The following is a 23,881-nucleotide window of genomic DNA, read 5'->3' as shown; positions in this document are numbered from 1 at the left end:
CATGTAGATTGAATGGAAAACACCCGTCCGGTTTGGTTTTTCATTTTATGACGATGAGGTATCGGTGGTTAACTGTGCGTTTGAGACGCTTGAATCCACGGTAAACAAAGCGCGAAGCAAGTGATCGTCGACATGCCACAGCGTTGTTCTGTGCCGCTCTGTAGTAATTATGGTGGACATCAGTTCCCTAAAGACAAATATAAACGTTTTCAGTGGATTGTTGCAATCAAAAGAATTGATCCGAAATCAAAAAAGTTGTGGGAGCCTAAGAATGCAGATGTTGTTTGCCACCTTCACTTCTGCGAAAGTGATTACAGGGACACGTCAGGTTAGAAGCCATAATATCGATCATTATCAATGTAAAACACATTTTATAAACTTAATGATGATATTTGTCTTCCGTTTTTATTCATATTCAATTTGAGTTTCAATTTGATGTCATAAATACAGGCCAAGTAATTGCTTCTTGTTGCGTGTTGGAAATTTTGATAAAAGGGCTCATCACTTATAAATTCTGGCTATATACTAGAGCTTCCTTCCTCTATTTCTTAGAACAAGTCAGTCTTCTTAACAATAAAGTCAGTTCAGATGATGCAATTCCTAGCCTGTATTGCATTAATGATTTCATATTGCTTGTATGTACATACAAGTGCAAGAACTTTGAATTACATTGCATTTATTTGATTTGCATGTGTTCGTGTTGCTTTCTGTTTTCTTTTATATTTCAGAATGACGAAGGGAATGGTAATGATAGGCAAGTGATATTATAATAATCTTGCTAAGATAACCAAATAACCATACATAAAGTGTATGTAAAGTAAAGAATAGTCCTAACAATAAATATTCAGCAATATTAGTGTTGGAATAATTTAATTACCAACAATAATCAGTTATCTTTTGACTTTTTAAAGATTAAAGCATTAACAATTCACTTTTTAGTCACAAAATGTATGACATAGATGGAAGGGGACACTGTACCTTAATGTTTTCATTCATAATATCATTTGTATGCCAGGTTTTACAATTAGCATATTCAAAAGTTGAAATATATTTAAATAAACCCTACCCCATTTTGCCTTTGCAGACCAAACAAAATAAATGTTTTTAAACTTTATCCAATCAAAAACATGAATTAAGTGATTTAAAATATGCCTTTTAATTCATGTATTTATTTTTTTGGTAACAAGCTCATAACAAAAAATGAAAAAGTCTTTCAAAAATTAAGAAAATTGAAAGAGCAAACCATCATCTTGCTATAAGGATAATGAAATTTTGTTTTCAGCTGACCGCCTTCGCCTTAAAGAAGATGCTGTTCCTTCCATTCTGATCCCTGGGGAGGAAGTTTCTGGCCCAAGCCCAAGACAGTTAAGATTTAAGAGGAGAAACCAACCATTGGAGGAACCTGACATTATGGCCATGGGTATAATGATGATACTTTAGTGCTTGTTGTGTCACATGCACAGACATAAAGGAATCTTTAAGTCTGCATTTAGCCATATCCACTGCATGTAAAACAATGCTTTGATAGGCCATTTAACTATTATGTCACAATGTAAAAGTCCACAAATATATGCAATGTCAGAAATTTGCTGATAGGGCATTTAAGTTATGTTAGGTTAAGTCCAAAAGGGAAAAAAGAACATACACCACATCAAAAGAACTGAAAAACATTCTGTACTCTCAGTTAAAGATTTAAGCGAGTTACTGTATTGGTAAGACACATGAAATCTCCACCTATTTTTACTTGTACATGTATATTACAGGTGTACAGCAAGAAGTGGTTATAGATCATACAGTAAAGACAGGGCAGGCTGATCAAACACCAACAGAAATCCAGGATCTAGGGAAAAAAATTGTGCAAAATCCCTTTGCTATGAAATGTTCCATTGAAAATTTTAAAGATAATGCAGATGCTGTCTCGTATTACACTGGTTTCAGTAATTACGATCAGTTTATGATATTTTATCACTGTCTTGGTCCATGTGTAAATGAATTAGATTACAAATGTGTAACTTTAGAACCAAGGGATCAACTTTTTTTAACTTTGATAAAATTGAGACAGGCTAAAGAGGATTTTGAATTGTCACTTTTCTTTCAAGTTTCAGTGTCAACTGTATCTAGGATTGTAACAACCTGGATAAATTTTTTGTATTTCCAGTTAAAGGAAATGAACATATGGCCATCACAAGACACAGTTCAAGATTTTATGCCTTCAAATTTTGCAGAGAAGTTTGCAAACACTAGGGTTATACTGGATGCCACCGAAATACCAGTTGAGAAGCCGTCAGACGTCAATGCTCAGTCCATCACTTGGTCAAATTATAAGCATAGAAATACTATAAAGGCAATGATTGGAGTGACTCCCAGAGGGGCTGTGTCATATGTTTCCGATGCTTATGGTGGGTCTACAAGTGATAGAATGATTATTGAAAGATCTGATTTATTGAAAGATGGTATGTTTGAGAAAGGCGACAGCATCATGGCTGATCGAGGCATCATGGTGCAAGATCTCTTTGCTAACAAGGATGTTCAAGTAAATACTCCAACATTTTTGAAAGGTAAATCCCAACTTGAAGCCCATGAAGTAGTACATGATCGACGTGTAGCTTCAAAACGCATACATGTAGAAAGGGTCATTGGTCTGGCAAAACGTTTTAAAATTCTAAAGAATGAACTTAGTCACAGCAAAATTCAGCTTGGATCCCGAATCATTTATATCTGCTTTGTGCTAAGCAATTTTAGAAGGTCAATTGTAGATAAATTTGCATAAGTTGTGATGATATTAAAGCAAAAGAGGCTAAATGATGATGTGCAGTTTTAAACAGATTTTCTCAATTCATATCATTTCTTGTGAATTAATCACATTTTATGTTGATCAATCCTCGACAATTGGTTTTATTGAATTCATACATATATGAATAATATATATATGAAGGTAGTGACACTAGCATTTACTTATCTAAATATAATTCATATAAGATATGCTTGTTAGCATTGTAAGATATTCACCATCATAAAATTTCTCTCTATTCTGATATTTACTCAGTTTGAAAATACTGATCCAAGCTATTGCCTTGGTTAATATTTTTAAATTTAGAATATATCACACCATATTGACATAATGAAAAGTCCAAAATTTCAGATTACATATTGGGGGCAATTTTATTAGGCAATCTGAAGTGTTCCCTGCAATACTTCACAACATGTAGTCAATTTTATGGAAATATATTGTTTCATTTGTAGCATACATTTAAGTAGTACAGAAGGAGGTGGTTTCAAAGTAAGGCCAATTCAACCTAATTAGTAGATTATCATCTGGGGTCCAAAAAAAAAAATGGGGCGGGTGGGAGAATATAATTTTTTAATTTTTATTTCCTGAGAAAAAAAAAATTTAATGAAAACAGACATCACACAAAGTGTTAATCAAGTAAGGAATTCAAAGATTCCTTGGTAGAATATATATATATAAAACAACATTCTGTGACTTTAATCATTCACTCATGTCACTGGGAAGCAAGTTTGTTTGAAATCATAATTTTTGCATTAAAAAAATCGGGATGGGCCCTTTTTTGAGGGGCGGGCGGGGATGATAATCTATCAATTAACTTTAATTGGCCTAATTTGCAATCATTTATAAATTTGAGGCAATGAAAGGTCTGTAATGTTTTGTATAAAACGACTCCAGTTTTGGTATAAGGCACATTTCACAGTATTCTCTGTTGATTTCAATAATTTCTACAAATAGTGACTTTAGTGTATACACAATAAAATAACAAAATTGTCTGCCACTTATATACAGTTGTCCCTGAATTTGATCATAGTAATTGGAAGATATTTTCAGCTTGATTTCCCCACCCACTACCTCTAAATAAGTGAAATATTCCATTGTGTTTGTGTTGATTTCTTGTTTCCGCCCTTTATAAGGACATTTCACCTCTATTATATATTTATCATCTATAACGCCATCTGGTGTTGCACCTAGAAATGGCATTTTTTAACAAATGAATAAACCATTCTCATGAACTCTTATGTTGTGGTTATCTTCAAACTTTTTGATTGCTTTTTTTTCATATGATTTTCCATGAGTGACTGCAGGGGTGGTGAGGCTCTTGATAGATATCAATGATTTACAAAGCTTCTGTTTGTTACGTCTGTCTGTCATTCTTGAAATCTGCCCAAAATTTGATGCTGTGATTCTCCACATTCTCTCTGCAAACCATCTCCTATTTGTAGATTGTCCCCTTGTTTCTTTTTCAATACTTGCCACCTCTGATTCAGTTACCTGTGCAATGAAAGGGAGAAAAAATCTAGAAAAGGCTTTAATCATAAGTCGTCATAATATATATGACTGATCTTAGTTGATAGGTAATACATGAAGCTATTTTTTATATATAATTGATGTCATGTACTTATATAGTTTTATACAGTTCTGCGGCAAGCAAAAATTCATTTAGCCATAAAGTCCCATCTCCAAATTATTTTATGATTTTGAAAGTACCTGTAATGCTTTATCCACCCAGTATTCTGTGAAAGGCAGTGATAAGTAGTGGTGGTCATGAATTGCAGACTGAAAATAAGTAAAATTTTATTATACTGTATGAAAACTGTACACATTATATATACACATTATTTCAAAGATAAGATTAAGACTAGATAAACATGAAATGTAGGCAAAGTTATAGTTAGGTTTAAAAACATATTGGTCATATGCGAAGGTCAACAAAAACATGCAAAACCCAATGTGATATATTAAGTAATGGCAAAGTGAAATTAAAAAAAAAGTCAAGGTCACAAATTTTGTGAGAAAGAAGAAAGATTTTATTTTACATATGAAGCCCCATCACTTGGCATTCAAAAGACAAACTGACCAAAAAGCTAAATGCCCTGATGTATTATTAATTACATTCAAGGTCACACTCCATGGTGAATCTAAATTAAATAAGTATTGACTTTTCAAAATTTGTAAGTCACCTTCAAATCTGCTCTCTCATAAAGATAACGAAATGCAATGTCTTCAGAAGTATTTGATGTATAGTTGATTAATAGGTTTCTGACCCGGTCTTGCATGCCCTCTACATTCCTAAACTTTTCTGGTCGTGGGTCATCCAAATGAACCGCTGATTTTCTCTTCCCAATTGTAATTTTTTCAACTTTGACTGGAGATCCTGAATGCATGAAAAAGAACATGAATTTGTTAATTGTACATCCCAATTTTATATAATATGACACATTGTATATATCAACAAAGATGGAAAAGTTGACTCAAATTTGAATTTTCTACTTTTATGTAATTATATGCTGTTGTCCATGCATATTTTTATATTCCAACCTTTATGGGATGCCTTTGGCTTGTTGAACATCATCAAATTTTCTGTACATGATTTCTGCACCGCCACTTCACCATTCTCAATAAAATTTTCAAGCATAATCATGCAAGCAGCTAGGTGCTTGCATGTACAATTTGGGCCTTTCCCTGCAGGGCATTCACAGTGTGAGTTTAGCACATCTCCAGATTCTTTCTCCAGCCTTAGTTTATAGCTGTATGTGACCTGTAATAACCTTTCAAATTAGACAGTGATTTCTTTGAAGTATTCAGTGATTTGGTTTGAAATATACATGTATATATTTTTTAAATGACCAAACTACACATACATGTACATGTTTTTCAGTGTCATACTGCTGACTATTTATTCATATACCCCGGAATATTTATTTGGAAATATCTACTAAAATATTCTTGATTAAAGCAAAAACTTGATAAAGCGTATACTCCTTTCTTAATGAGATCTAATGAATATGTATATCAAACTCAAAACGAGGCTAAGGTCGTATCGAGTGAAAACAAAAATAGAAAATGGAGGCGAAAAAAGCGTCTGCTACGCGCGATTTAAGTATCGTTCCAGACCTCACGTTCGGCTTCGTTGAGAAATTTGTCAAAAGAGATAGCCAAAGCCTTGGAGAAAAGGAAATATCCAAAGGATATAAATATTTCTGCGAGAGATATGTGACTAACATTACAAGTAAGTGGAAACCCTTCGTTTGCCTTTTCCTATGAATTGATAATCAGCTGGTTTTAAAAATACACGACGAACGTAAAGAAACAGATTCTTACATTAAATCTGATGTTTAATGAATAATCACCATCAATCAAATAACTCATCAAATTTGTATTTTCAAACAATTTAGCTCACAATGCTGTGAATGGATGTGTAGTGAAGGGGAAATGCCATAGATCCCAGCGCAAGAATGAATCGCCTCATGATATCGAGGTAAATATGAAAGTGAAAATTACTTGTTTGTGATATGATAGCCTATTGCACTTTGTACTATACAGGCATGTATCACTATCTCAAAATTGTAATCCATTATAAATAAATTCAAGCCAACATTCTGATACTGATACCACAAAAAAAGGGGGGGGGGGGTAGACACACAATATAAATTTATTTGCTTATGAAAATTTGGGGAAATAAATGTCAAAACTGATTATACCTGCCAGATATAACACACTCCATTATTGATAAATATATCAAACATATTACAATATTTACTTGTGTACATATTCTAATAATATTATTTGATTGACTGAATTAGTAAATTATTTTCAGAGAAGTGTTTTGTTTATGTTGTCATTGTCCCATTTGTAGATTGTTCTGTTAGATGGACCATGTGTGGAGAGTAGCCGTTGTTCCTGCACGATTGGACAGTCGGGACACTGTGGTCATGTTACTGGTCTCCTATTCACTCTGGCACATATGAAATCTGCAAACCTGAAATTCATTCCATCTGATGTTCTGAAGACTTCCCTTCCCCAGACTTGGCATGTGCCCCGAGGAGAGAAGATTTGTGGAAGTTCAGCTGAAAACGTGATTGTGCATGGATACAATGCCAAGTCATCTCCTCAACAACCTCGTGGATTGAGATCTACTCTGTACAATCCCATCAACTCTGTTGTTCCAAAAATTTCAGAACTGTGTTCTAGAGTCTCTGAAGCTGACAAAACCTGTTTGTTGCTTACAGTTGTGAATTTGAGTGGTAAAGGTGACTGTGAATATACAGAGACAAAATTTGGTAAATTTCCAAAAGGATCCCCATTAGCAGTGCAACAGAAATTGTCACCACATTATGTACTGAATATTTTAGATGCCAGTGAATTTCCTCTTCTCCCCGCTGAAAATCTAATGGAACAACAACTTCATATCATTCTGGATGAGAAAAGAACTGGTAGCTTTTCTTCAATTTTTGTGTCAGAGGAGGAATGTCATCAAATTGAGGAGATGACACGACTACAAGGAGAGAGTCCTAAGTGGCATGCAATCCGTAGGGAGAGAATTACTGCTTCAGTGGCTGGTGATATTGTAAAGCGGAGAGCAGGTTAGGCATTTACAATAAATCATGCAACGTTATGAAGTAATATTTACAATTTTATGCTTACTCCTTTTAAAGCACCTGATCCCACCTCTGGTATATCCATGGGTCTGTGTTTGCCCACCACTCTTTATTTGGTATTCGTTATAGGAGTTATGATCATTGTCATTGATCGTTATCTTCACCTTTCATGTATATAAATTCAAACATCCCAACATTTTCCATTCAATCTTTTTCACAGCCTATGAACCTCTAACTGGAAGACTGAAGACAACAAGAAAAGTTGTTACAGAGAGCATGCGTCATGGGTTGTCATTTGAGGCAGTTGCTGCTGACGCCTTTGTTAGAGTAAGTTTAAGTTTGATATCAGACCCCATACCATCACTATTGTATACAAAAGATCAAAGGCATTTTACATTCTATTTAGTTCAATGCACCTTTTAGATAATTGCTATATTTCAAAATCTTATTTAATTTTATATTTAAATTGCAGCTACTAGATAACAACGTCAACATATACCCATGTGGAGTTGTAGTTAGCCCTTATGCTCCATGGCTTGCTGCTACACCTGATCGGAAGGTATACAACCCCACCATGAATCAACCTTACGGCTTGCTTGAGATCAAGTGCCCTGTAAAACCCTTGTCAGAATGCAACTACTTGACTAAAGTTGGAGATGTGTGGAGACTGAAAAAAAATCATAATTACTTCTACCAAGTCATGATGCAACTTGCAGTGACTGGTCTAAACTGGTGTTACTTCTTTGTGTGGCTCTGTGATGAAAATCACTTGGAGGTTATCGAGTTTGATGAGGAGGAGTGGCAAGACATGAAAAACAAGATAGATTCATTCTATTTTGATCACTTTCTTGAATAAAAGCTTTGTCTTTTAAACCTCACTGACCTTTGAATATTTTCATAATAATGATAATCTTCACTAAAAATAAAATAAAAATTAGATATCTTTGTGAAACACTGATGTCCCCATATGGCAGCAAAATAATTCTAGTGCCAAAAAAGTCATGTCACAAGGAATACACATGTGAAATATGAAAGCCCTTTTACTAAGCATTCAAAAGTTTTGGCCAAGGTTGAAGTTTTTCAAAGGTAGGACAAACTACATGTCAAGGTCATGACATAAAAAAAATTGGTACCAAACAAAGGTCTGGTCACAAGGTATGTACATGTGAAATATGAAAGTTTACAAGTTATGGCCAGGGTTAAAGTTTTTGCAGATAAACAGACAGACAGACCAAACACTATGAGCCCCCCAATCTTCTAGTACAGGGGCATAATAGGGAAATGAAGTGCAAGAACCCTCACTTGTCATGAATTTATTGAAAGGAAAATGTCAAAAGTTAAAATTAATATACATTTTGTATAAGTAATACATCATAATTCTTGTAATGATTAAGTATAAATAGATGTACATAATACCATTCCTCTGAATTAGAAAAGGGAAAATGCATGTTGTAACGTGTATCTGAAGTTTTCTTATACATGCACTGTCATATGTACACATGTCACTTACAATTTCAGTGTTTTTCATTTGCACCAATCTTTAACAAGAGGACCTCTAAATAAAGTCAACATGTTTGCAACAGTCCATAACTGATTAATTGTACCTGTCATACTTAAGGGGATGACACCATCAAATAGATGGTATTCTTTGACCCTCCGAATATGTCGTTCAATATGTATTCTAAGCTTGGCAATTATTTGTGTTTCTTCTACTTCCTGCTTTGAAAACTGACCTTGGCTAAGAAGAAATGGTGGAGTATTGACAGATATGCCTGTCCCTTCTAATACTTTGTTTAAGACGAACCCTTTGTCTGCCATAATTGAATCGCCTTCTTCTAGAAGATCAATAAGACCAGATAATTTTGTAATTTCAACATCTGACAAACACCCTGTGTATAAAGAAGACACAAAAGTTAGAGCCCCATGAGGAGCAATTCCAACAAGCCCTTTCCATGTGTGGGAACTCTTATACGTTGAATAACATTTGGATCCTAGTGCTAGGGATGATGGGCGCTCGGTTTTTATCTCTGTACAGTCAATTATGATTCTAGTTGAGGGGTAAAACATCTTGAAGGACTGGGGCATTTTTTCATAAATTTGTTCCTTACTAGACCAAATATTCATGCTGCCTAAAATGAAATACAAAAAGTTTGCCCATGTTATGATCTTGCGACTAACTGTTGACACATGACAATTGAACCTGACTGCTAAATCTTGTGCCATAAGACCACATTTTAGTCTGCACACAAACATGAACAACTCATCAATTAAAAGCATGCTTCTTTGTTTGCTGACTGTGATCTGCTGATTGGATTTATCACAGGATTTATAGTAATAGCTGTTCATACAGGTTGCAGTAGGTCTGACATATTCAAAGAAAACTGAAAACATAGCCATTGATGTAAAACCTGTGTAGAATTGTATCATTGAATTGTCATTTGAAAAACGTTGGATTCCAAATCGTTCTATCTCCATCTTTTGTTGTATACTCCTTATTTCTTCATCCTTCTTCTGTAACAAAGCCTCTAATTCTTCGATTCTCACTATCTCTCTCTGCATTTCATCAGGAGGAGGAGAACTATAATGAAGGTAATAAAACATACTGAAACTGTGTAATGCTTCTATTTAATACATTTAAAATAAAACATACCTCCCACAATTAAATGATGACCAGCATCCTACTGTCCAGCAGCAGTTGTAAGGTAAACCATTCAAAACAGTTGATAACTATTGCAAACTGAATATTATAAAGTCATCAGTTTGGCAACAGCTTAACTATTCCGAGAATGATTCATGTTATAAATAGATATCTTGACTTGGTGAACAATATCCTGAAATATATTAAACTAATACAACACAAAATGAAGTATAAATCTGTGCACTGCACTATATCAATATGGTAACAATTAAATTATCTTGTATATTCACACAAAAACTTATTAAATTAACATTAATGATAGATACACACATACATTATGCATTGATATTGCTTGTAAAATTGCAAATGTATGTACAAGTAAATAAAACTGCAGTGTACAGCAGATCATAATACTAGGCATCACCTATTTTTTAACTTTTATAATTGGACAATTCACATGAATCAAAATTACCCATCCTCATTTGACATTGATATAGAATCTGTTTCATCGGGTCTCTCTCTTTCATCATCAAACTCCTGCTTTGGTCTTTTTTCTGGAATGGGATGTTTTACAATTGGACGTCGAGTGTTGGAATCTGCCTTCCAATGGAAAATCGAAGGTACAGATCCCGGTTTCAATGTGGTTCTTACTGGTGTCCATTTAATATCACTAGGTTTGAAGTGGCGAGAGCAAACTACGGTTTGTTCACTTATCTATAAATATTATGAAATGATTGTATGATTACTTGACCAAAAGAATATTTTTGATCATGTGTTTAACTTTTGCATTATAGGCCCTAGATCATTTTTGCTCATTTCAAAGTTTGCAATTTAATTAAAAAAATAAATAAATCATATCATCTAATTTATAATTTTATATCTTCGATCATGACAATAATGATTATTATTTTTTTCTTAGCATATGACCATATAATAATATGTATCGTTGATAATTCGTCTTGTTTTGAAGTACACTGTAACTAGGACAAGCTGTCAGCTGATCGACCTAGTCCATTGTTTTACCTACAGTTTTTCATCGGTCATAAACACTCACTTGGTATGGTGAAAGTCATTTTAATGGATGATTGAAATTCAAGAATAAATAGTAATCATGTAATACACATTCACAACGATAATATCATACGCATAACGCAGATCAGACAGTCTAGACAGTAGACTAGACTTTAGTCTAGACCTCTTCAATATCACTCACGGTAAAAAGAGGACCGGGATCTCTTCTGATGGCTTGGATCCATGCTCGCCTCATTTCTGATGCTTTTGGTATTTTGTGAAATGATAACTCTGGATTTAATCTCCCATTTCCAGTGCATAATGGTACACAACAGTGTTTGTCGTGGCCCTGTCCTCCCCGTGCTGACGCTGACATTTTGTTTACCGACCTTAGCCTCGTTTTCGATTTCAGCGCGCGGCTTATGAATATTCTTCGAGAAAGGAGTATACCATGTTTAAATATCAAATTGCGTTGAATAAAATTTTTGATAATTACCTTATTTTTCATGGCTGCACTGACTATTCCAGTAAAAAATACATCATTTTCAATGATAACTGAGCATGCCAAAACTCTCTCGGATTAGTACAATAGTTCCCCATTCTTAACTGCCTTGATATCACATGCCGCTTCATTATCTCCTGAAATATGATATAGCATATATTTATTCATGACAAAAGTGAATCATAATACATGCATGTACAGCACAGGCACTTGTTTCTGTAAATAACTTATGTGTTATTATTAGTATACAGAGGTCGTAAGTTATTTACAGAAACAAGTGCCTGTGCTGTACCGGGTGTATAAAATGATGTTTATTTAAGCATAACAATTTCTTCAAGGGTAAGGAAGGACCTCTCTCCTGAATTGAAAAAAAAGTATTTATTTTCCATAATTTTTGCATATGATATGCAGATAACCATGGACTTTATTTAACACTACCCACCCACCCCCCACCCCCACCCCACCCCATAATTTAGCAACTACCACCTGGAAAAAAATTTCAGATCTGTGTATGTTCATTTCACTAGTTATTTTATCATTTGCAAGGAATGAATTGAATGAGATATACTATGGAGAAAAACGAAAACTATCATTGCTTTCAATGCATAAATACCAGCAAGTCTATGGAGAAAATAGGCTTCTATCTGTTCCCTTGTAATAGAAGGTAGTAATTTCCTGTGCTCTGAATTGAGTTGTTGGAATCCTGTTGTAGGCCAGTTTACGTCCAAAGGATCTGGTAACAGAACAGGTGGCTGCTGGAAATTGGCATTTCTGTCATATGCTTCTAATCTGAAACGGGCAAATACATCATTCAAGATGATAGACTAAGAGTACATTACATACATGTATGTAGCATTTTAAGGAATGATGGGAACTTTATGACAAGTTTAACCTTTAAGACAGTAAATGTTCAGGTTTGATCCCCTGAAGATTTATGAATGCTGACAGAATATACAATAAAGGCTTTATATACAGAATGAGACTCAAGCATAGTCATGACCCTTTGAATACCCCCCTCCCCCCAATCCCTTTGCTGTTGATTAAAATTCCTATATTGATAAATAAAACAAAGATTCTGATAACCCAAATATAGCAGCCAAAGAAGTATGCAGACCACACTCTGAGAAGTCAAGCAATATCCCGTGCGAATATCTTTTTCGAGATGAAATGCGTACTAGTATGTAATCATACCAGATCTAGTTATCGTGACTATATGCTAACACAGCCTAACTTTACAGGTTTTTTTTAAATGAAACTTTTCGGTAAAACAGCAGAAGAAAGAAGTTAAATGTACCGTCTAACTAAATCTATCTTCCTTCCTTGCGTCGTGGCGTTTCTACAGGCAAGCTCCTTCTTCAACTGCACCACCGTCAGTGCGAAATAGCGGTTCGCCATATTGTTTACATTTGATTCAAGCGTTCAGCTAACCACCGATAAAAATCAAGCGTCTGGGAGTGAACGTTTTCCATTAAAACACGTCATTCCCAGTCAACAACTTTCGATTGGGATCGGAATACGAAATAAAATTTCTTATATCCGGTGGCAAAGTGAAACTGCTTCATGCTTCAAGTTATTGAATTACGTAGTAATTGCACGTTACACATTAGAGAACTGTTCCTTTTAATAAAGAAAGTCACAAAATAGATACAAAATGAGTGTACCTTATTCATTACTGTTACCGAGCTTTCGTCGACTATAATCTCGAAATGGCGTGTTTCTCTGCGCTTGATGACGGTAAGGTCCACATTTTCTACGTGAGTAGTGTGATATTTGTTTATGAATTTTTTGCGCATACATGGTATGTCTCGGCTAGGAATAATGGAAACTTTCTCACCTATGTATGTAAAGACATATTAATCTCTATTTTTAAAAATGTAGAACACTTTTATCAAATGACAATGTTTGAAAACGCTTAGAGCCCCGATGTCAGAATTTCCTTTTCCAAGACATCAATATGTCAAATTCATTATCCTTTTTGAATAGTATGTACCATATTTTGTACCAGTTGTCCATTTTGAATCCCCTATTACAATGGGATTTTGCTGCACTCTGTAATGTTTGAGTGGATGTCATGAGTGTGTGTCAAACAGAAATTTTAAGAGCATGGGATAAGGTGCTGCCATGTATTACTTCCCTATTAAAGTTTAACCCAGTTGCCACAATGTTGAATTTATGCTGCAAAAAGGATTGGAAATTGCTCTGGTCAAAACACATTGTTTATTTGTCTACAGATGAAAGAGACATGAGGATTCTCCCTCACAAACTGAAAAAAAATAGTTATGGATCTTGTACATGTATAGTTTATTAATCACTATAGATTTCCAGCATCACAAGTCTGATTCCACTATATGCTTTCCATACTGTCAGGTTCATTCACCCCCTGTTTGAGCCACAGTATAATATCCCAAATACCTTGGCAATAAATAACATTATTTGACTAGTGTTTCATTTTTAGCGGAGTTGCGATGAAGTCGAACTCGGCTTATGATCTGATGAAGTGCCTTTGGGCGGGCACGCATCAACATTTCATTTCCGCACCATAGCTCTTGATCAAATTATAGGATCTCATTCAAACTTAGATGGATTGTCACCCTCAGTAAGATGAGGAAGCCTATCGATTCTGGGGTCACTAGGTCAAAGGTCACTGGCTATAAATAGACTGAAATTTGGAGAAAGTTTTGTTTTCCGCACCATAGCTCTTGAACGAATTATAGGATCTCAATCAAACTTAGATCGATTAAGTAAGACAAGAAGCCTATCGATTCCGGGGTCACATGGTCAAAGTCACAGTGGCTATAAATGGACTGAAATTTGGAGAAAATTTTGTTTTCTGCACTATAATTTTTTAACAAATTATAGGATCTCAATTAAACTTAGATTGATTATCGCCCTTGATGAGACAAAGAAGCCTATTGATTTTGGTCAAGGGTTAAAGGTCAAGGTCACAAAGGATTTAAGTTGGCTGAAATTTATGTACGCAAAATTTTGCTCCCTGCTTGATAATTCTTGAAAACTTTTCTGCCGGTTCCCTCTATGCCCATTCTTTGCGCAACTCGGCTTGTGCATTTCCGATGCCCGACAATTTTTAATTTTTTTGCATTTCATTTATTTTGAGTTATTATACAATTATTTACCATTCCATTGATCCTCTACAGGACTGTAGTATACTCAGGTGACAGTTTAGCATATTGGACTACCTTTTCAAGTAATCAATCCTTAGAATTAGCTATAACTAGGATTAAACTTGAATGTATATATACAGGGGAAAAACTTCTTCATAACTGCAAGGCATTGATAACCATATTGATCTGAATGTTTGGGCCATAATATGTGGTCACATTTTTCATGAGAATATAAAGGGGTGAAATTCTAGAAAACAACAACACGACTTCAGTTACTCGAGGAGCGTTGTGGCCCATGGGCCTTCCGTTATCCATGTTTGCTGTTGTAACGCTTTGAAAAACAACAACAGTTGATTTGTATCTAAAATCATGATAATATTCAGTCATTTATCCCCCTACCCTTCCAGTACAATCTTTTCTAACTGAATTTCCACAATGTTCAACTCCCACGAGTACTTTAAGTACTTTGATTCTTTTTAGTTCTTACAAGTTTACTGTTATTTCGGATTTCCAATATTTCGGCTTGAGCAACACTGAAGAGATATAATATGCACATCTGGTGCATCAAAAGTGGTACCGTATAAGTTTTACATTTAATTGTGAAACTTCGATATTAGGAGCAATTTTATCATACCTAGAGCAAGATTTGTTTTGTTTAACAAAAATAATGTTTATTTTCTTCTGAAGGAAATCAATATTTGGAACTTTCTGTACTTAATGATTTATTTTGAGACAAGAATTTTGATAAATTGGAGATGTTTTGAACGTATATACGATAGCATTTTTAATGGGAATCTAATATAACGAGACAGAGATATTCAACACCAATTGTGATTATGCAATACAACTGGCGCTGTTAATAAAATCTTTTGTTTTTACATGTAACTTGCACTTTGTCGTTTTAATTGATTGAGATATTTTGAACGCTGAGTCAGCCACAGTTGAATTGGATTGGTATAAAAAGATGAGAGAGAGGATAAGTATTAGGAATAATTTTTTTTAGACACGTACAAAAATTGATTTTTGTCAATCCTCTGTGCCATTGTTTGGAATTTGCCATTTTGATATATGGAAGTGTTAGTGAACGTAGCTCATATTACAGTTTAAATCAAATTGGTATTAAGACAATTTTTGTTTTACATAAATCCTCATGTAGTGCAGATTAAAGTTGTTTACACCATATGACGACCCGAGGGATTTGAAGTTTTAAGTAAGGGGAAAAGTAACAGCTCAGCTGATGGGTGTATTTCATAGATCGTTCGTTAGTTTTAGTATTGATCAGTTCTGAGAATTTGTTGGTTTTGGAAAAGTTCCACTCCCCAATTAGACTTACATACGCACATGAAGTAGTGTAGTCATTTCCGTCTCCAAAACTCACCATATATCACACCATGCACTGAAGATAGCGGATGGCTTCAATATGCGACCCAATGAGGAAACATATCAAAAAGTTTGTGAAAATAAACTAGTAAAGGCAACATACATGTATGTACATATGCTAGATTTTTGCAGGATGAAAGGTTGCCCAGGGAAACGTATATTATTACACTAGATGTAGACTAGAAACGTATATTATTACACTAGATGTAGACAAGTTCCGTTTATTATTACACTAGATGTAGACTAGAAACGTATATTATTACACTAGATGTAGACTAGAAACGTATATTATTACACTAGATGTAGACTAGTTCCGTTTATTATTACACTACATGTAGACTAGTTCCGGTTATTATTACACTAGATGTAGACTAGTTCCGTTTATTATTACACTAGATGTAGACTAGAAACGTTTCAGTTGACGTTCACTAGAATGCCAGTAAGTTTTAAACTAAGAAGAAACCTTTCATCCTGAGGGAAATAACACAACCACAAAGCTGTTATATTTTCATTCAATAATTACATTTCAGATTTGAATAGATAGCGGGTTGCTAGAGATGATTTTCTTTCTCTTCACATTGACTGGACGCGTTGAAGTATAAGATCATGAAGCTTGCTTTTGAGTTACAGTTAATTCAAGGTTACAATAGCAACCTCTTCCATACCAGGAAATGCCATCAAGTTGAAATGCTTAAATACCCAGAACAGAAGACAATACACAAACATACATGTACAAATATATATATATATATATATATATATATATATATATATATATATGAATGAATATGAAGCACAGAAATATTAACATTTTAGATACCCACTTAAATTCTGTCCCTGCTTGTGGAACCAAATCTCCTAACAGCGTGTGACTATCGTGCTCCACTGTAGTTAAGTAGTGAACATGCGTTTGATGATCATAGAATTCTCACCAAGCTGTTACTCGTTACAAGATCATTATGAATGGAAATGGGAGACAGTCATTTGACGTAAATCTATTATGAGAGGATCGTACAAAATACACACTGCGTTTCCAATATATTTTACATGCGTGAAGCCTTTCATCAGTGCATGTACTTTTTAGGGCATTGAAATTGCAAGAACGTATCTTGTTATACCCCCGCAACAAGTTGTGGGGGGGGGGGTATACTGGAATCGGGTTGTCCGTCTGTCTGACTGTCCGTCCGTCCGTCTGTAGATGCAATGGTTTCCGGGCTCTAAAGCTTTATCCTTTCCACCTACCGTCACCATATCATATATATGGACTACCCATGGGATGAAGATGTTCCCTATCGATTTTGGGGTCCAAAGGTCACACGCACTGGACATCGAAGTAGCAATAGGGTTTCCATTTAAATTCTTTAACGGCTTTTTTCATCGCATGGAGATGCTGTGTTCCTAGATAATCCGTTTCTCCCTACAAACGAGAATACCCAAGGTTTGTCATGCCATTTGTATTTTACACTCAGAAAAGAAGTAGTTTATACCTATTACCAACACCCTTTGGGAGATTGGGGTAAGCGGGGGGTATTCTTAGTGAGCATTGCTCACAGTACCTCTTGTTTTATGCTGTTGTTGAACATTAGAATTTAGCTTAGATATTCGGAACAGGGATTTTTTTTCTAGATTCCATAGCCATTGGGAGTAATAATACTGTTTCACTAGTACTCAGGTGACCGATAAGGCCTGTGGGAGTAGTGATACTTTTTCACTAGTACTCAGGTGACCGATAAGGCCTGTGGGCTTCTTGTTCAATATAAATCAGAATCAAGCTTCCTCCTAGAGAATTCAATATAGAACTTTTGTAATAATTTCAGCCTTCCTTTGACCTTTCAATAAACTTGAAAACAAATAGATACTGTTAACTTATTTTATTCACTTCAGAACTTTGCAATTTTAAAACTCAAAAATACAAAGAAATTCATCATCAAATTTCAGCTGTTTGATTTTAATTTTCCAAAATCCAGATTGTAGTTTCTGAGAAACGTTTTTCTTCTGAATTCTATCGTGTTTTGTTCAGAATTTAGAGAACAGCTGAGAAGGAAGCAGCTCTAGTCCATGTGCCGGGAATTTCCTGATATCGATTCCTGACGAACCCAAACATGTCTTAATCTATCTTGCAATTATATTACTTGTGCTTATTTGCTTGTAGGGTTTCAAATAACCAATAAATACTTTGTCTAACACATCTTGTACGTTGCAAATATCCAGGCAAAGATTCAAAAATACACAATTGTCCTTCCCTAGGAAACTTTTTCTAAGTCTCTCCTTAATAAATTATATATTTCGAATCGTCAACTATCATATGGTACATATATATATATTATTAATAGACTGTACTCATTGGGATAAAACAAGTGTCATTACAGTGATAGATTTTAATGCTAACTATTTCATATTCCTTATACACTAAAAATAAAAATAAAAACAACGCTGACACATCTCGAATCGCATTGTATCGAGATACTATAGGGCTAATATGAAAAATACCTTTCATAAATCTCGAGACTAATGACTGTTTTCTGACATCAATCTTTTTTTTAAAAAAAATATCAATGCTGACCTGGCAATGTTAATGCAACTGTAACTTAATTATATCCTGTATAAGGTTGATAAAAAATTTAATACATCATTTACAGTTGGATGAAAACTTTTTAACACAGACGCTCGTCCATTACGCAACGAGAACGGTCTATTGATTCCCCACCATTCTTTAATGATCTGCAATACATCTCGCGAAAATCCGTGTTCCCGGAACTTAATCCACACGCTCGACATGCCATCAACGTCAGCTTTAAAGTGTGTTTCTTTTCTAAATGGGCCAATTTCCGAATTATCCGGTGAACGACTACTAACAGTTCCATGAGACTCGTGTACACTGTCTATGTCGGCCATACGACCACCCCTTCTCCACCTCAATCTTCTGAAGTACTCGACATATCATACTAAAAGAGGAAATGCATAAAATAAAATTTTCAGATTAATTGTAAAAACATCATTACATTCTGCTTGGGGATAGGTTTCCCTGCCACATTTTTACAAAAGTTGTGAAATGGTCCCCATGGCACACTGTGGTAGTTATTGTCTGGCAATATTTGAATATGAGTATGACTGGTATCTTAATACAAATAATACTGCTGGTAATTCCTGTTAGAAATAGAAATTGTAATGCTCATTCCATCTACATTTGTACTTCCAATGGTTATTCCATTAAACTCGGCTTCCCAACCTCTACTTGATGCATGAGTCTGCAGGGGAAAAAAAAGAGTTCATCTTGGCAAATTTTCTTTGAATTGCATACAATTGTTATCCACCATTGTTACCTTCTGAATGTATTTCCATTTTCGCTTTGTACTCACCCCAATAGCGTTCGCCGATCACCTTTTTCGGTTTTAACTTTTACTTCGCTATAGGGTATACATGTACGAGAAACGCTTGAATTCACGAAGACGCTTGTAAAACAAAATGGAAAGCGCAAGTAGTGAGGCATCGGCATATTTACATTTAAAATAAGCGATTTAAAAGAGAAGCTGATAAAAGGAACAACAACACGTGGCAGAAAGGCTGATTTGATAGAAAGGTACTTAATGATTTAGCAAAACATGGAAATAACTATTATTCGTAGCAATATTTGATTGTTGTGCAGACGATATTTGAATAACTGTAGTGTAGTGACGAGTCTCTACAGAAGTTAAGTGCAAAGACGATAAATTTATGGAAACCGGTACCGCAATTTTCACATCTTAGTCACTTTTATGTATCAAGCTTTTCATTAGAACTTAACTTTATTGTTTAGTATAAATTTCGTAGGCTTATGTTAAAAATGCAAATTTTCTAAATGATCCAATTTTGCTGCCTGAACTCTAGAAGTGGAATGGCCTTCAGCCACAACACAACGAAAAACTTCCTTGTATCTATATTGAGCAGATAGATATGTACTTTGTGCACAGACTTGCAGGTTACATTGTATTGGTATTATGTTAACTTGCTTAAGGGTGAGATCAAAAGTTCAATGTCTGACAAAAAACTAAATTTACATAGTTTTCACCAAGACCCCCACCCCCACTCCCTTAAGACTAAATATGATGAATGTAGAAACTAATCGATTACAAGTATGAAGAACACTCTGCAGACCTTTTCTACTGTTTATTCCTTCAATGAAAGTGTACATTGAAACTTTTAAATGCTCATTATTGATTGAATATTGTTTAACGTCCCTCTTGAGAATGTTTCACTCATATGGAGACGTCACCATTGCCGGTGAAGGACTGCAGAAGTTAGACATATGCTCGTCGCTTACGGCCTTTGAGCAGGGAGGGATATTTGTCGTGTCACACCTGTTATGACACGGGGCCTTGGTTTTTGCGGTCTCGTCCGAAGGGTCGCCCCATTTAGCTGCCTCTTACGACAAGCAAGGGGTACCGAGGACCTATTCTAACCCGGATCCCAACGGGACCAAAAAATGTAATATCATTATATGGTTTTTAACAACCACTTGTCTTTTTTCTTGTCCAACTAAAGTGCAATTGATGTCGTACGACAAAAACTTACAGGAGTTTGCACACACACACACACACACACACACACACACACACACACACACACACACACACACCTATTTGAATTTAGATTTTTATCTGACATTGATCTTTGGATTTCGCCCCTTACGTGACACTAACGTATTTCTTCTGGTCGAGTTCTCTGTGAGGTAACTCTAGATCAACATTTTGTAATCTGTTTCTTCACACCTCAAATGTCAAAATGCATGTTATTGCACAATAACATCTCCATGTCCAAATTAATTACGCTAATTTGTTATTAGAACAAATAGGTGATATACAAAGTACTGGAGAGGTGAAGACTATTGAGAAAGGCAAAGCACTCCTTGAGAGCGAGAGGGTTCTTGCAACATTTTTTGTGAGACATGACCAAGCATCATTTTCACTGGCATTCTTGGTGCAGCCATGAAAACACGGGTATGGACAATTTGATATGCTATAAACTGCTTAAATATTACCAGGATTAAAATGAATTTTCCACTGTTTAATAGCCAAATCAACATATACTTAGTACAAATTTCAACTGGTTTAATTATATTCACTAGCCTATTTACAATACTGTAGAATATTTTAGGAAATTCTTTTTCATTTCATGTTTGATAAGTCTGAGGGAGTTCCCCACACTTCTATCAAATGCCATGTATTCATCATAACTTTAAAATAGTCATCTCAACAATATTTCAAGCTACGACAAATGTTAATCATTGTCATAGGTCAAACACAGTTGATTTAAAAAAAACCCAACAAGTCAACTGTAAATAACAACATTAATATCATCATAAACTTTCTTTTTTAGATATTTAAATATCTGTCCTGCAACATTGTACTTAATTTGATCTTTTTTCTTTTCTTTTCTTTTTGTTAGGTCACATACAACTTCAAACTAAAGATAGATGACACAGGTGATATTTTAAATTCCCACTGTGAATATTTACAGGCAGAGGACCCCATGTTGCTGATGTTACATCATTTTGCTGCAGGGCTGTGGATTAGGAGATCTTGTACTGAAAATCTACAAACATTTCATAAGCCAAAATATTCATTTTCAGGTATAAACTTCTTCCAATTAATTAATTATGATTAATAAGTAATTATAGCCTATGTAACGAGTTGCGGAGTGGATGTTATAATGTTTATGACCCGTTCGTCAGTCCTGTTCTTGTCATCGCAACTCACTGAAACTACTCAACAGAATTTCATGTAACTTTGTAAGTCAAGGTCGACATACCATATAGATGTTTATATCAACAGGAAATTCTGATTTGATTTTTGTCTTGGAGATATGCTCATTTTGAACATAGAACTTTGTCCAAAATATGCTATTTTGTGCAACTTGTATGAAACTGGTTTAAGATGTACATCGTGAATTCAACTGACAAAGAGAAGCTGTTCGGAAATGTTTTTGACATTGCGTCTGTGTATGTTACACAGCTATGACAATTATTAATCAATTATGTATATCCAATTATTAACTATATTCGATTATAATTTTCTATCCGATTGCCCGTCACTAATGCATAACATTGCCATTCATTATGTGATACATTGTCAAGCAATTAGATAAAGAGGTAACTGGTTAGACCATATTCATGACAGTGTATGTACATTTACATATTGTAAGTACGCATTCATACAATGTTGCATACATACTATTTTAGCATCTCCAATCAAGACAGAAGATCTATCAAGAAAAAGAAAATTAAATGATGACTTTTGATGACCCTCGGCCACAACAACTGAGAAGTAATCAAGGATACCCCGACAGAGTCAGGAATACGGTTATCAACTACTGTTCACACACTTCTGAGAATTTAACCTACATATATTTAATTGAGAAGGAAGATTTACAGGTAGAAAATTTAAACAAAGTGTTTGAAATTCTCCCAGCAATAAGAATAATTTATAATCAAAATCTATTTGTGAAACCATACCTGTAGGGTTTATCATATTGTGCAATCAATTTCGTGTTAATATTTCAGACTGCTGCACAGTACCATGATTACCTAGAGAAGCCTTTAACAGAATACTGGGTAGAGAAGGCAGTTCAGGTATTAACATTGCCTTTGAAACATTGCTTTCTTTGTTAGCATTATATTTACAAGTATTGTCAAAATCATTTATGCAAAGAAAATAAGGTTGGTCTAGACAAAATATATGCATAGATAAATCAGATTTTTAGATATGGGATACATGCAAGGGAAAGTTTGGGGAATCCACCTTCTTTGGGGTTGGGTATGTATTTGTTTTGAAATTATTCCACTATGACAGGAGCTTCAGCGGTTGAAGAGAGACCTAGAGGACAGTCTTCATCTAATGGTTCCAAGAGATCTTGGCACATTACTGCATCAAGATTCGGCGACATTTGTTTGGCTACAGAGAGGAGAGACATTGTGAAACTTTGCCAATCTCTACATCAGCCTTCAGCAGCTTCATTTAGATCAGATGCACTTGTACATGGGAAAACCTACGAGAGTCGAGCTTTAAAAACTTTGAGAGAAAAAAACAATTTGAGAGTGAGCAGGCGTGGCTTGTTTGGATGTAAAGATCGATCATATTTGGAAGCCTCTCCGGAGGGAGTGATAGATGGTGGTACAATTGTTGAAGTGAAGTGCCCTTTCACAGGCCACAGAGAGAAAATTCAATCAGGAATTACTTTCAGGTCCAAGGTCAGTTGTACATCTCCCAAAGAGAACTTTGTTATTTTGTTGTATACACATTCAAAGACTGGTTCATACAAAAGATAAGGATTGATAAGGAATTCTGTGAAAATTTTCTATTTCCTAAATTGGATCTCTTCTATTCATGTTACTACAAGCCATATATTGCATCTATCGTGTAACATAGAGAAGTTAATTGTATTATTAGCTACATGTGTAATACTAGTATACATCAGTAATCAACAGATTTTGCATTCCCGCAATGGAATGAAAATGAATTTAACTACAGTTCTCGCAGTTATTTCATTTTGTAACCTTCAGTTGAACAAACTTTGAATTGAACATCTTTGACCAGAATACTCTTGGGTTGTATATCGTGTTTGCCCAACTATCTATTTTGTATTGCTTATAGAAGTTATGAGATTGACCACTGTTCGTTATCTTCACCTTGCATTGGTACATAGAACAAATTGTAAATCGAATCTTTCATTCTGTTTCTAATTCATATTCTTTAATCGCGAACTTTTGTCGACAATACAGTTTCTAAAATTTGCTAATGCAAAACATACATAGGAAATTCTTGAACCAAACGGCGCCTTAGAAGATGGAAGATCTACTTTCAG

At 34.9% G+C, this 23,881-nt stretch overlaps 2 protein-coding genes, 1 long non-coding RNA gene and 1 pseudogene across 8 annotated transcripts in view; 2 read left to right on the top strand and 2 right to left on the bottom strand.

Moving 5' to 3' along the window:
- Window positions 1-3,139: 3,139 nt before the first annotated feature.
- On the bottom strand, window positions 3,140-13,002 carry LOC125681537 (uncharacterized). Its single transcript, XM_056165153.1, has 7 exons — window positions 12,835-13,002; window positions 12,154-12,329; window positions 11,535-11,677; window positions 5,330-5,549; window positions 4,972-5,165; window positions 4,499-4,567; window positions 3,140-4,282 (listed from the first exon to the last, which is right to left on the bottom strand). Exons 3-7 carry the CDS (start codon window positions 11,544-11,546, stop codon window positions 3,995-3,997), a joined length of 783 nt encoding a protein of 260 aa, XP_056021128.1. The 5' UTR covers window positions 11,547-11,677; window positions 12,154-12,329; window positions 12,835-13,002; the 3' UTR covers window positions 3,140-3,994.
- LOC125663467 (uncharacterized) lies at window positions 5,791-8,267 on the top strand (annotated as a pseudogene).
- Window positions 13,003-17,898: 4,896 nt separating the features above from the next.
- On the bottom strand, window positions 17,899-19,443 carry LOC130054675 (uncharacterized). Its single transcript, XR_008803001.1, has 2 exons — window positions 19,402-19,443; window positions 17,899-18,987 (listed from the first exon to the last, which is right to left on the bottom strand). It is a non-coding gene; the product is annotated as an uncharacterized LOC130054675 (long non-coding RNA).
- The window catches only part of LOC125649794 (long-chain fatty acid transport protein 6-like), a 53,039-nt gene continuing 48,469 nt past the window's right edge, over window positions 19,312-23,881 (top strand). For 2 of the 6 annotated variants that reach the window (XM_056165152.1, XM_056165150.1), the window contains exons 1-6: window positions 19,312-19,622; window positions 20,865-21,018; window positions 21,467-21,650; window positions 22,260-22,451; window positions 22,581-22,649; window positions 22,870-23,267. Coding sequence is in view for 3 of the 6 variants with exons in the window: in XM_048877573.2 (XP_048733530.2) it covers window positions 22,863-23,267 (405 nt within the window). In the remaining 3 variants the exon portion in view is untranslated. Of the gene's footprint in view, window positions 19,623-20,654; window positions 21,019-21,466; window positions 21,651-22,259; window positions 22,452-22,580; window positions 23,268-23,881 lie in introns of those variants that run through there. The other 4 variants (XM_056165151.1, XM_048877573.2, XM_048877574.2 and 1 more) reach the window with 4 other exon arrangements.

The sequence above is a fragment of the Ostrea edulis genome, chromosome 5 (assembly GCF_947568905.1).
Source record: "Ostrea edulis chromosome 5, xbOstEdul1.1, whole genome shotgun sequence".
Classification (NCBI taxonomy): Eukaryota; Metazoa; Mollusca; class Bivalvia; order Ostreida; family Ostreidae; genus Ostrea; species Ostrea edulis.
The sequence above is the reverse complement of the archived record's forward strand: the minus strand, read 5'-3'. Positions and strand labels throughout refer to the sequence as shown.

Bases quoted from the DNA above. Each gene is read 5' to 3' on its own strand.
- LOC125681537 (XM_056165153.1), bottom strand. The intron at 4,568-4,971 runs GTGACTTACAAA...ACTTATTTTCAG, and splicing joins ATGAGAGAGCAGATTTGAAG to TCTGCAATTCATGACCACCA. The intron at 4,283-4,498 runs GTACTTTCAAAA...TTCATTGCACAG, and splicing joins GGGTGGATAAAGCATTACAG to GTAACTGAATCAGAGGTGGC.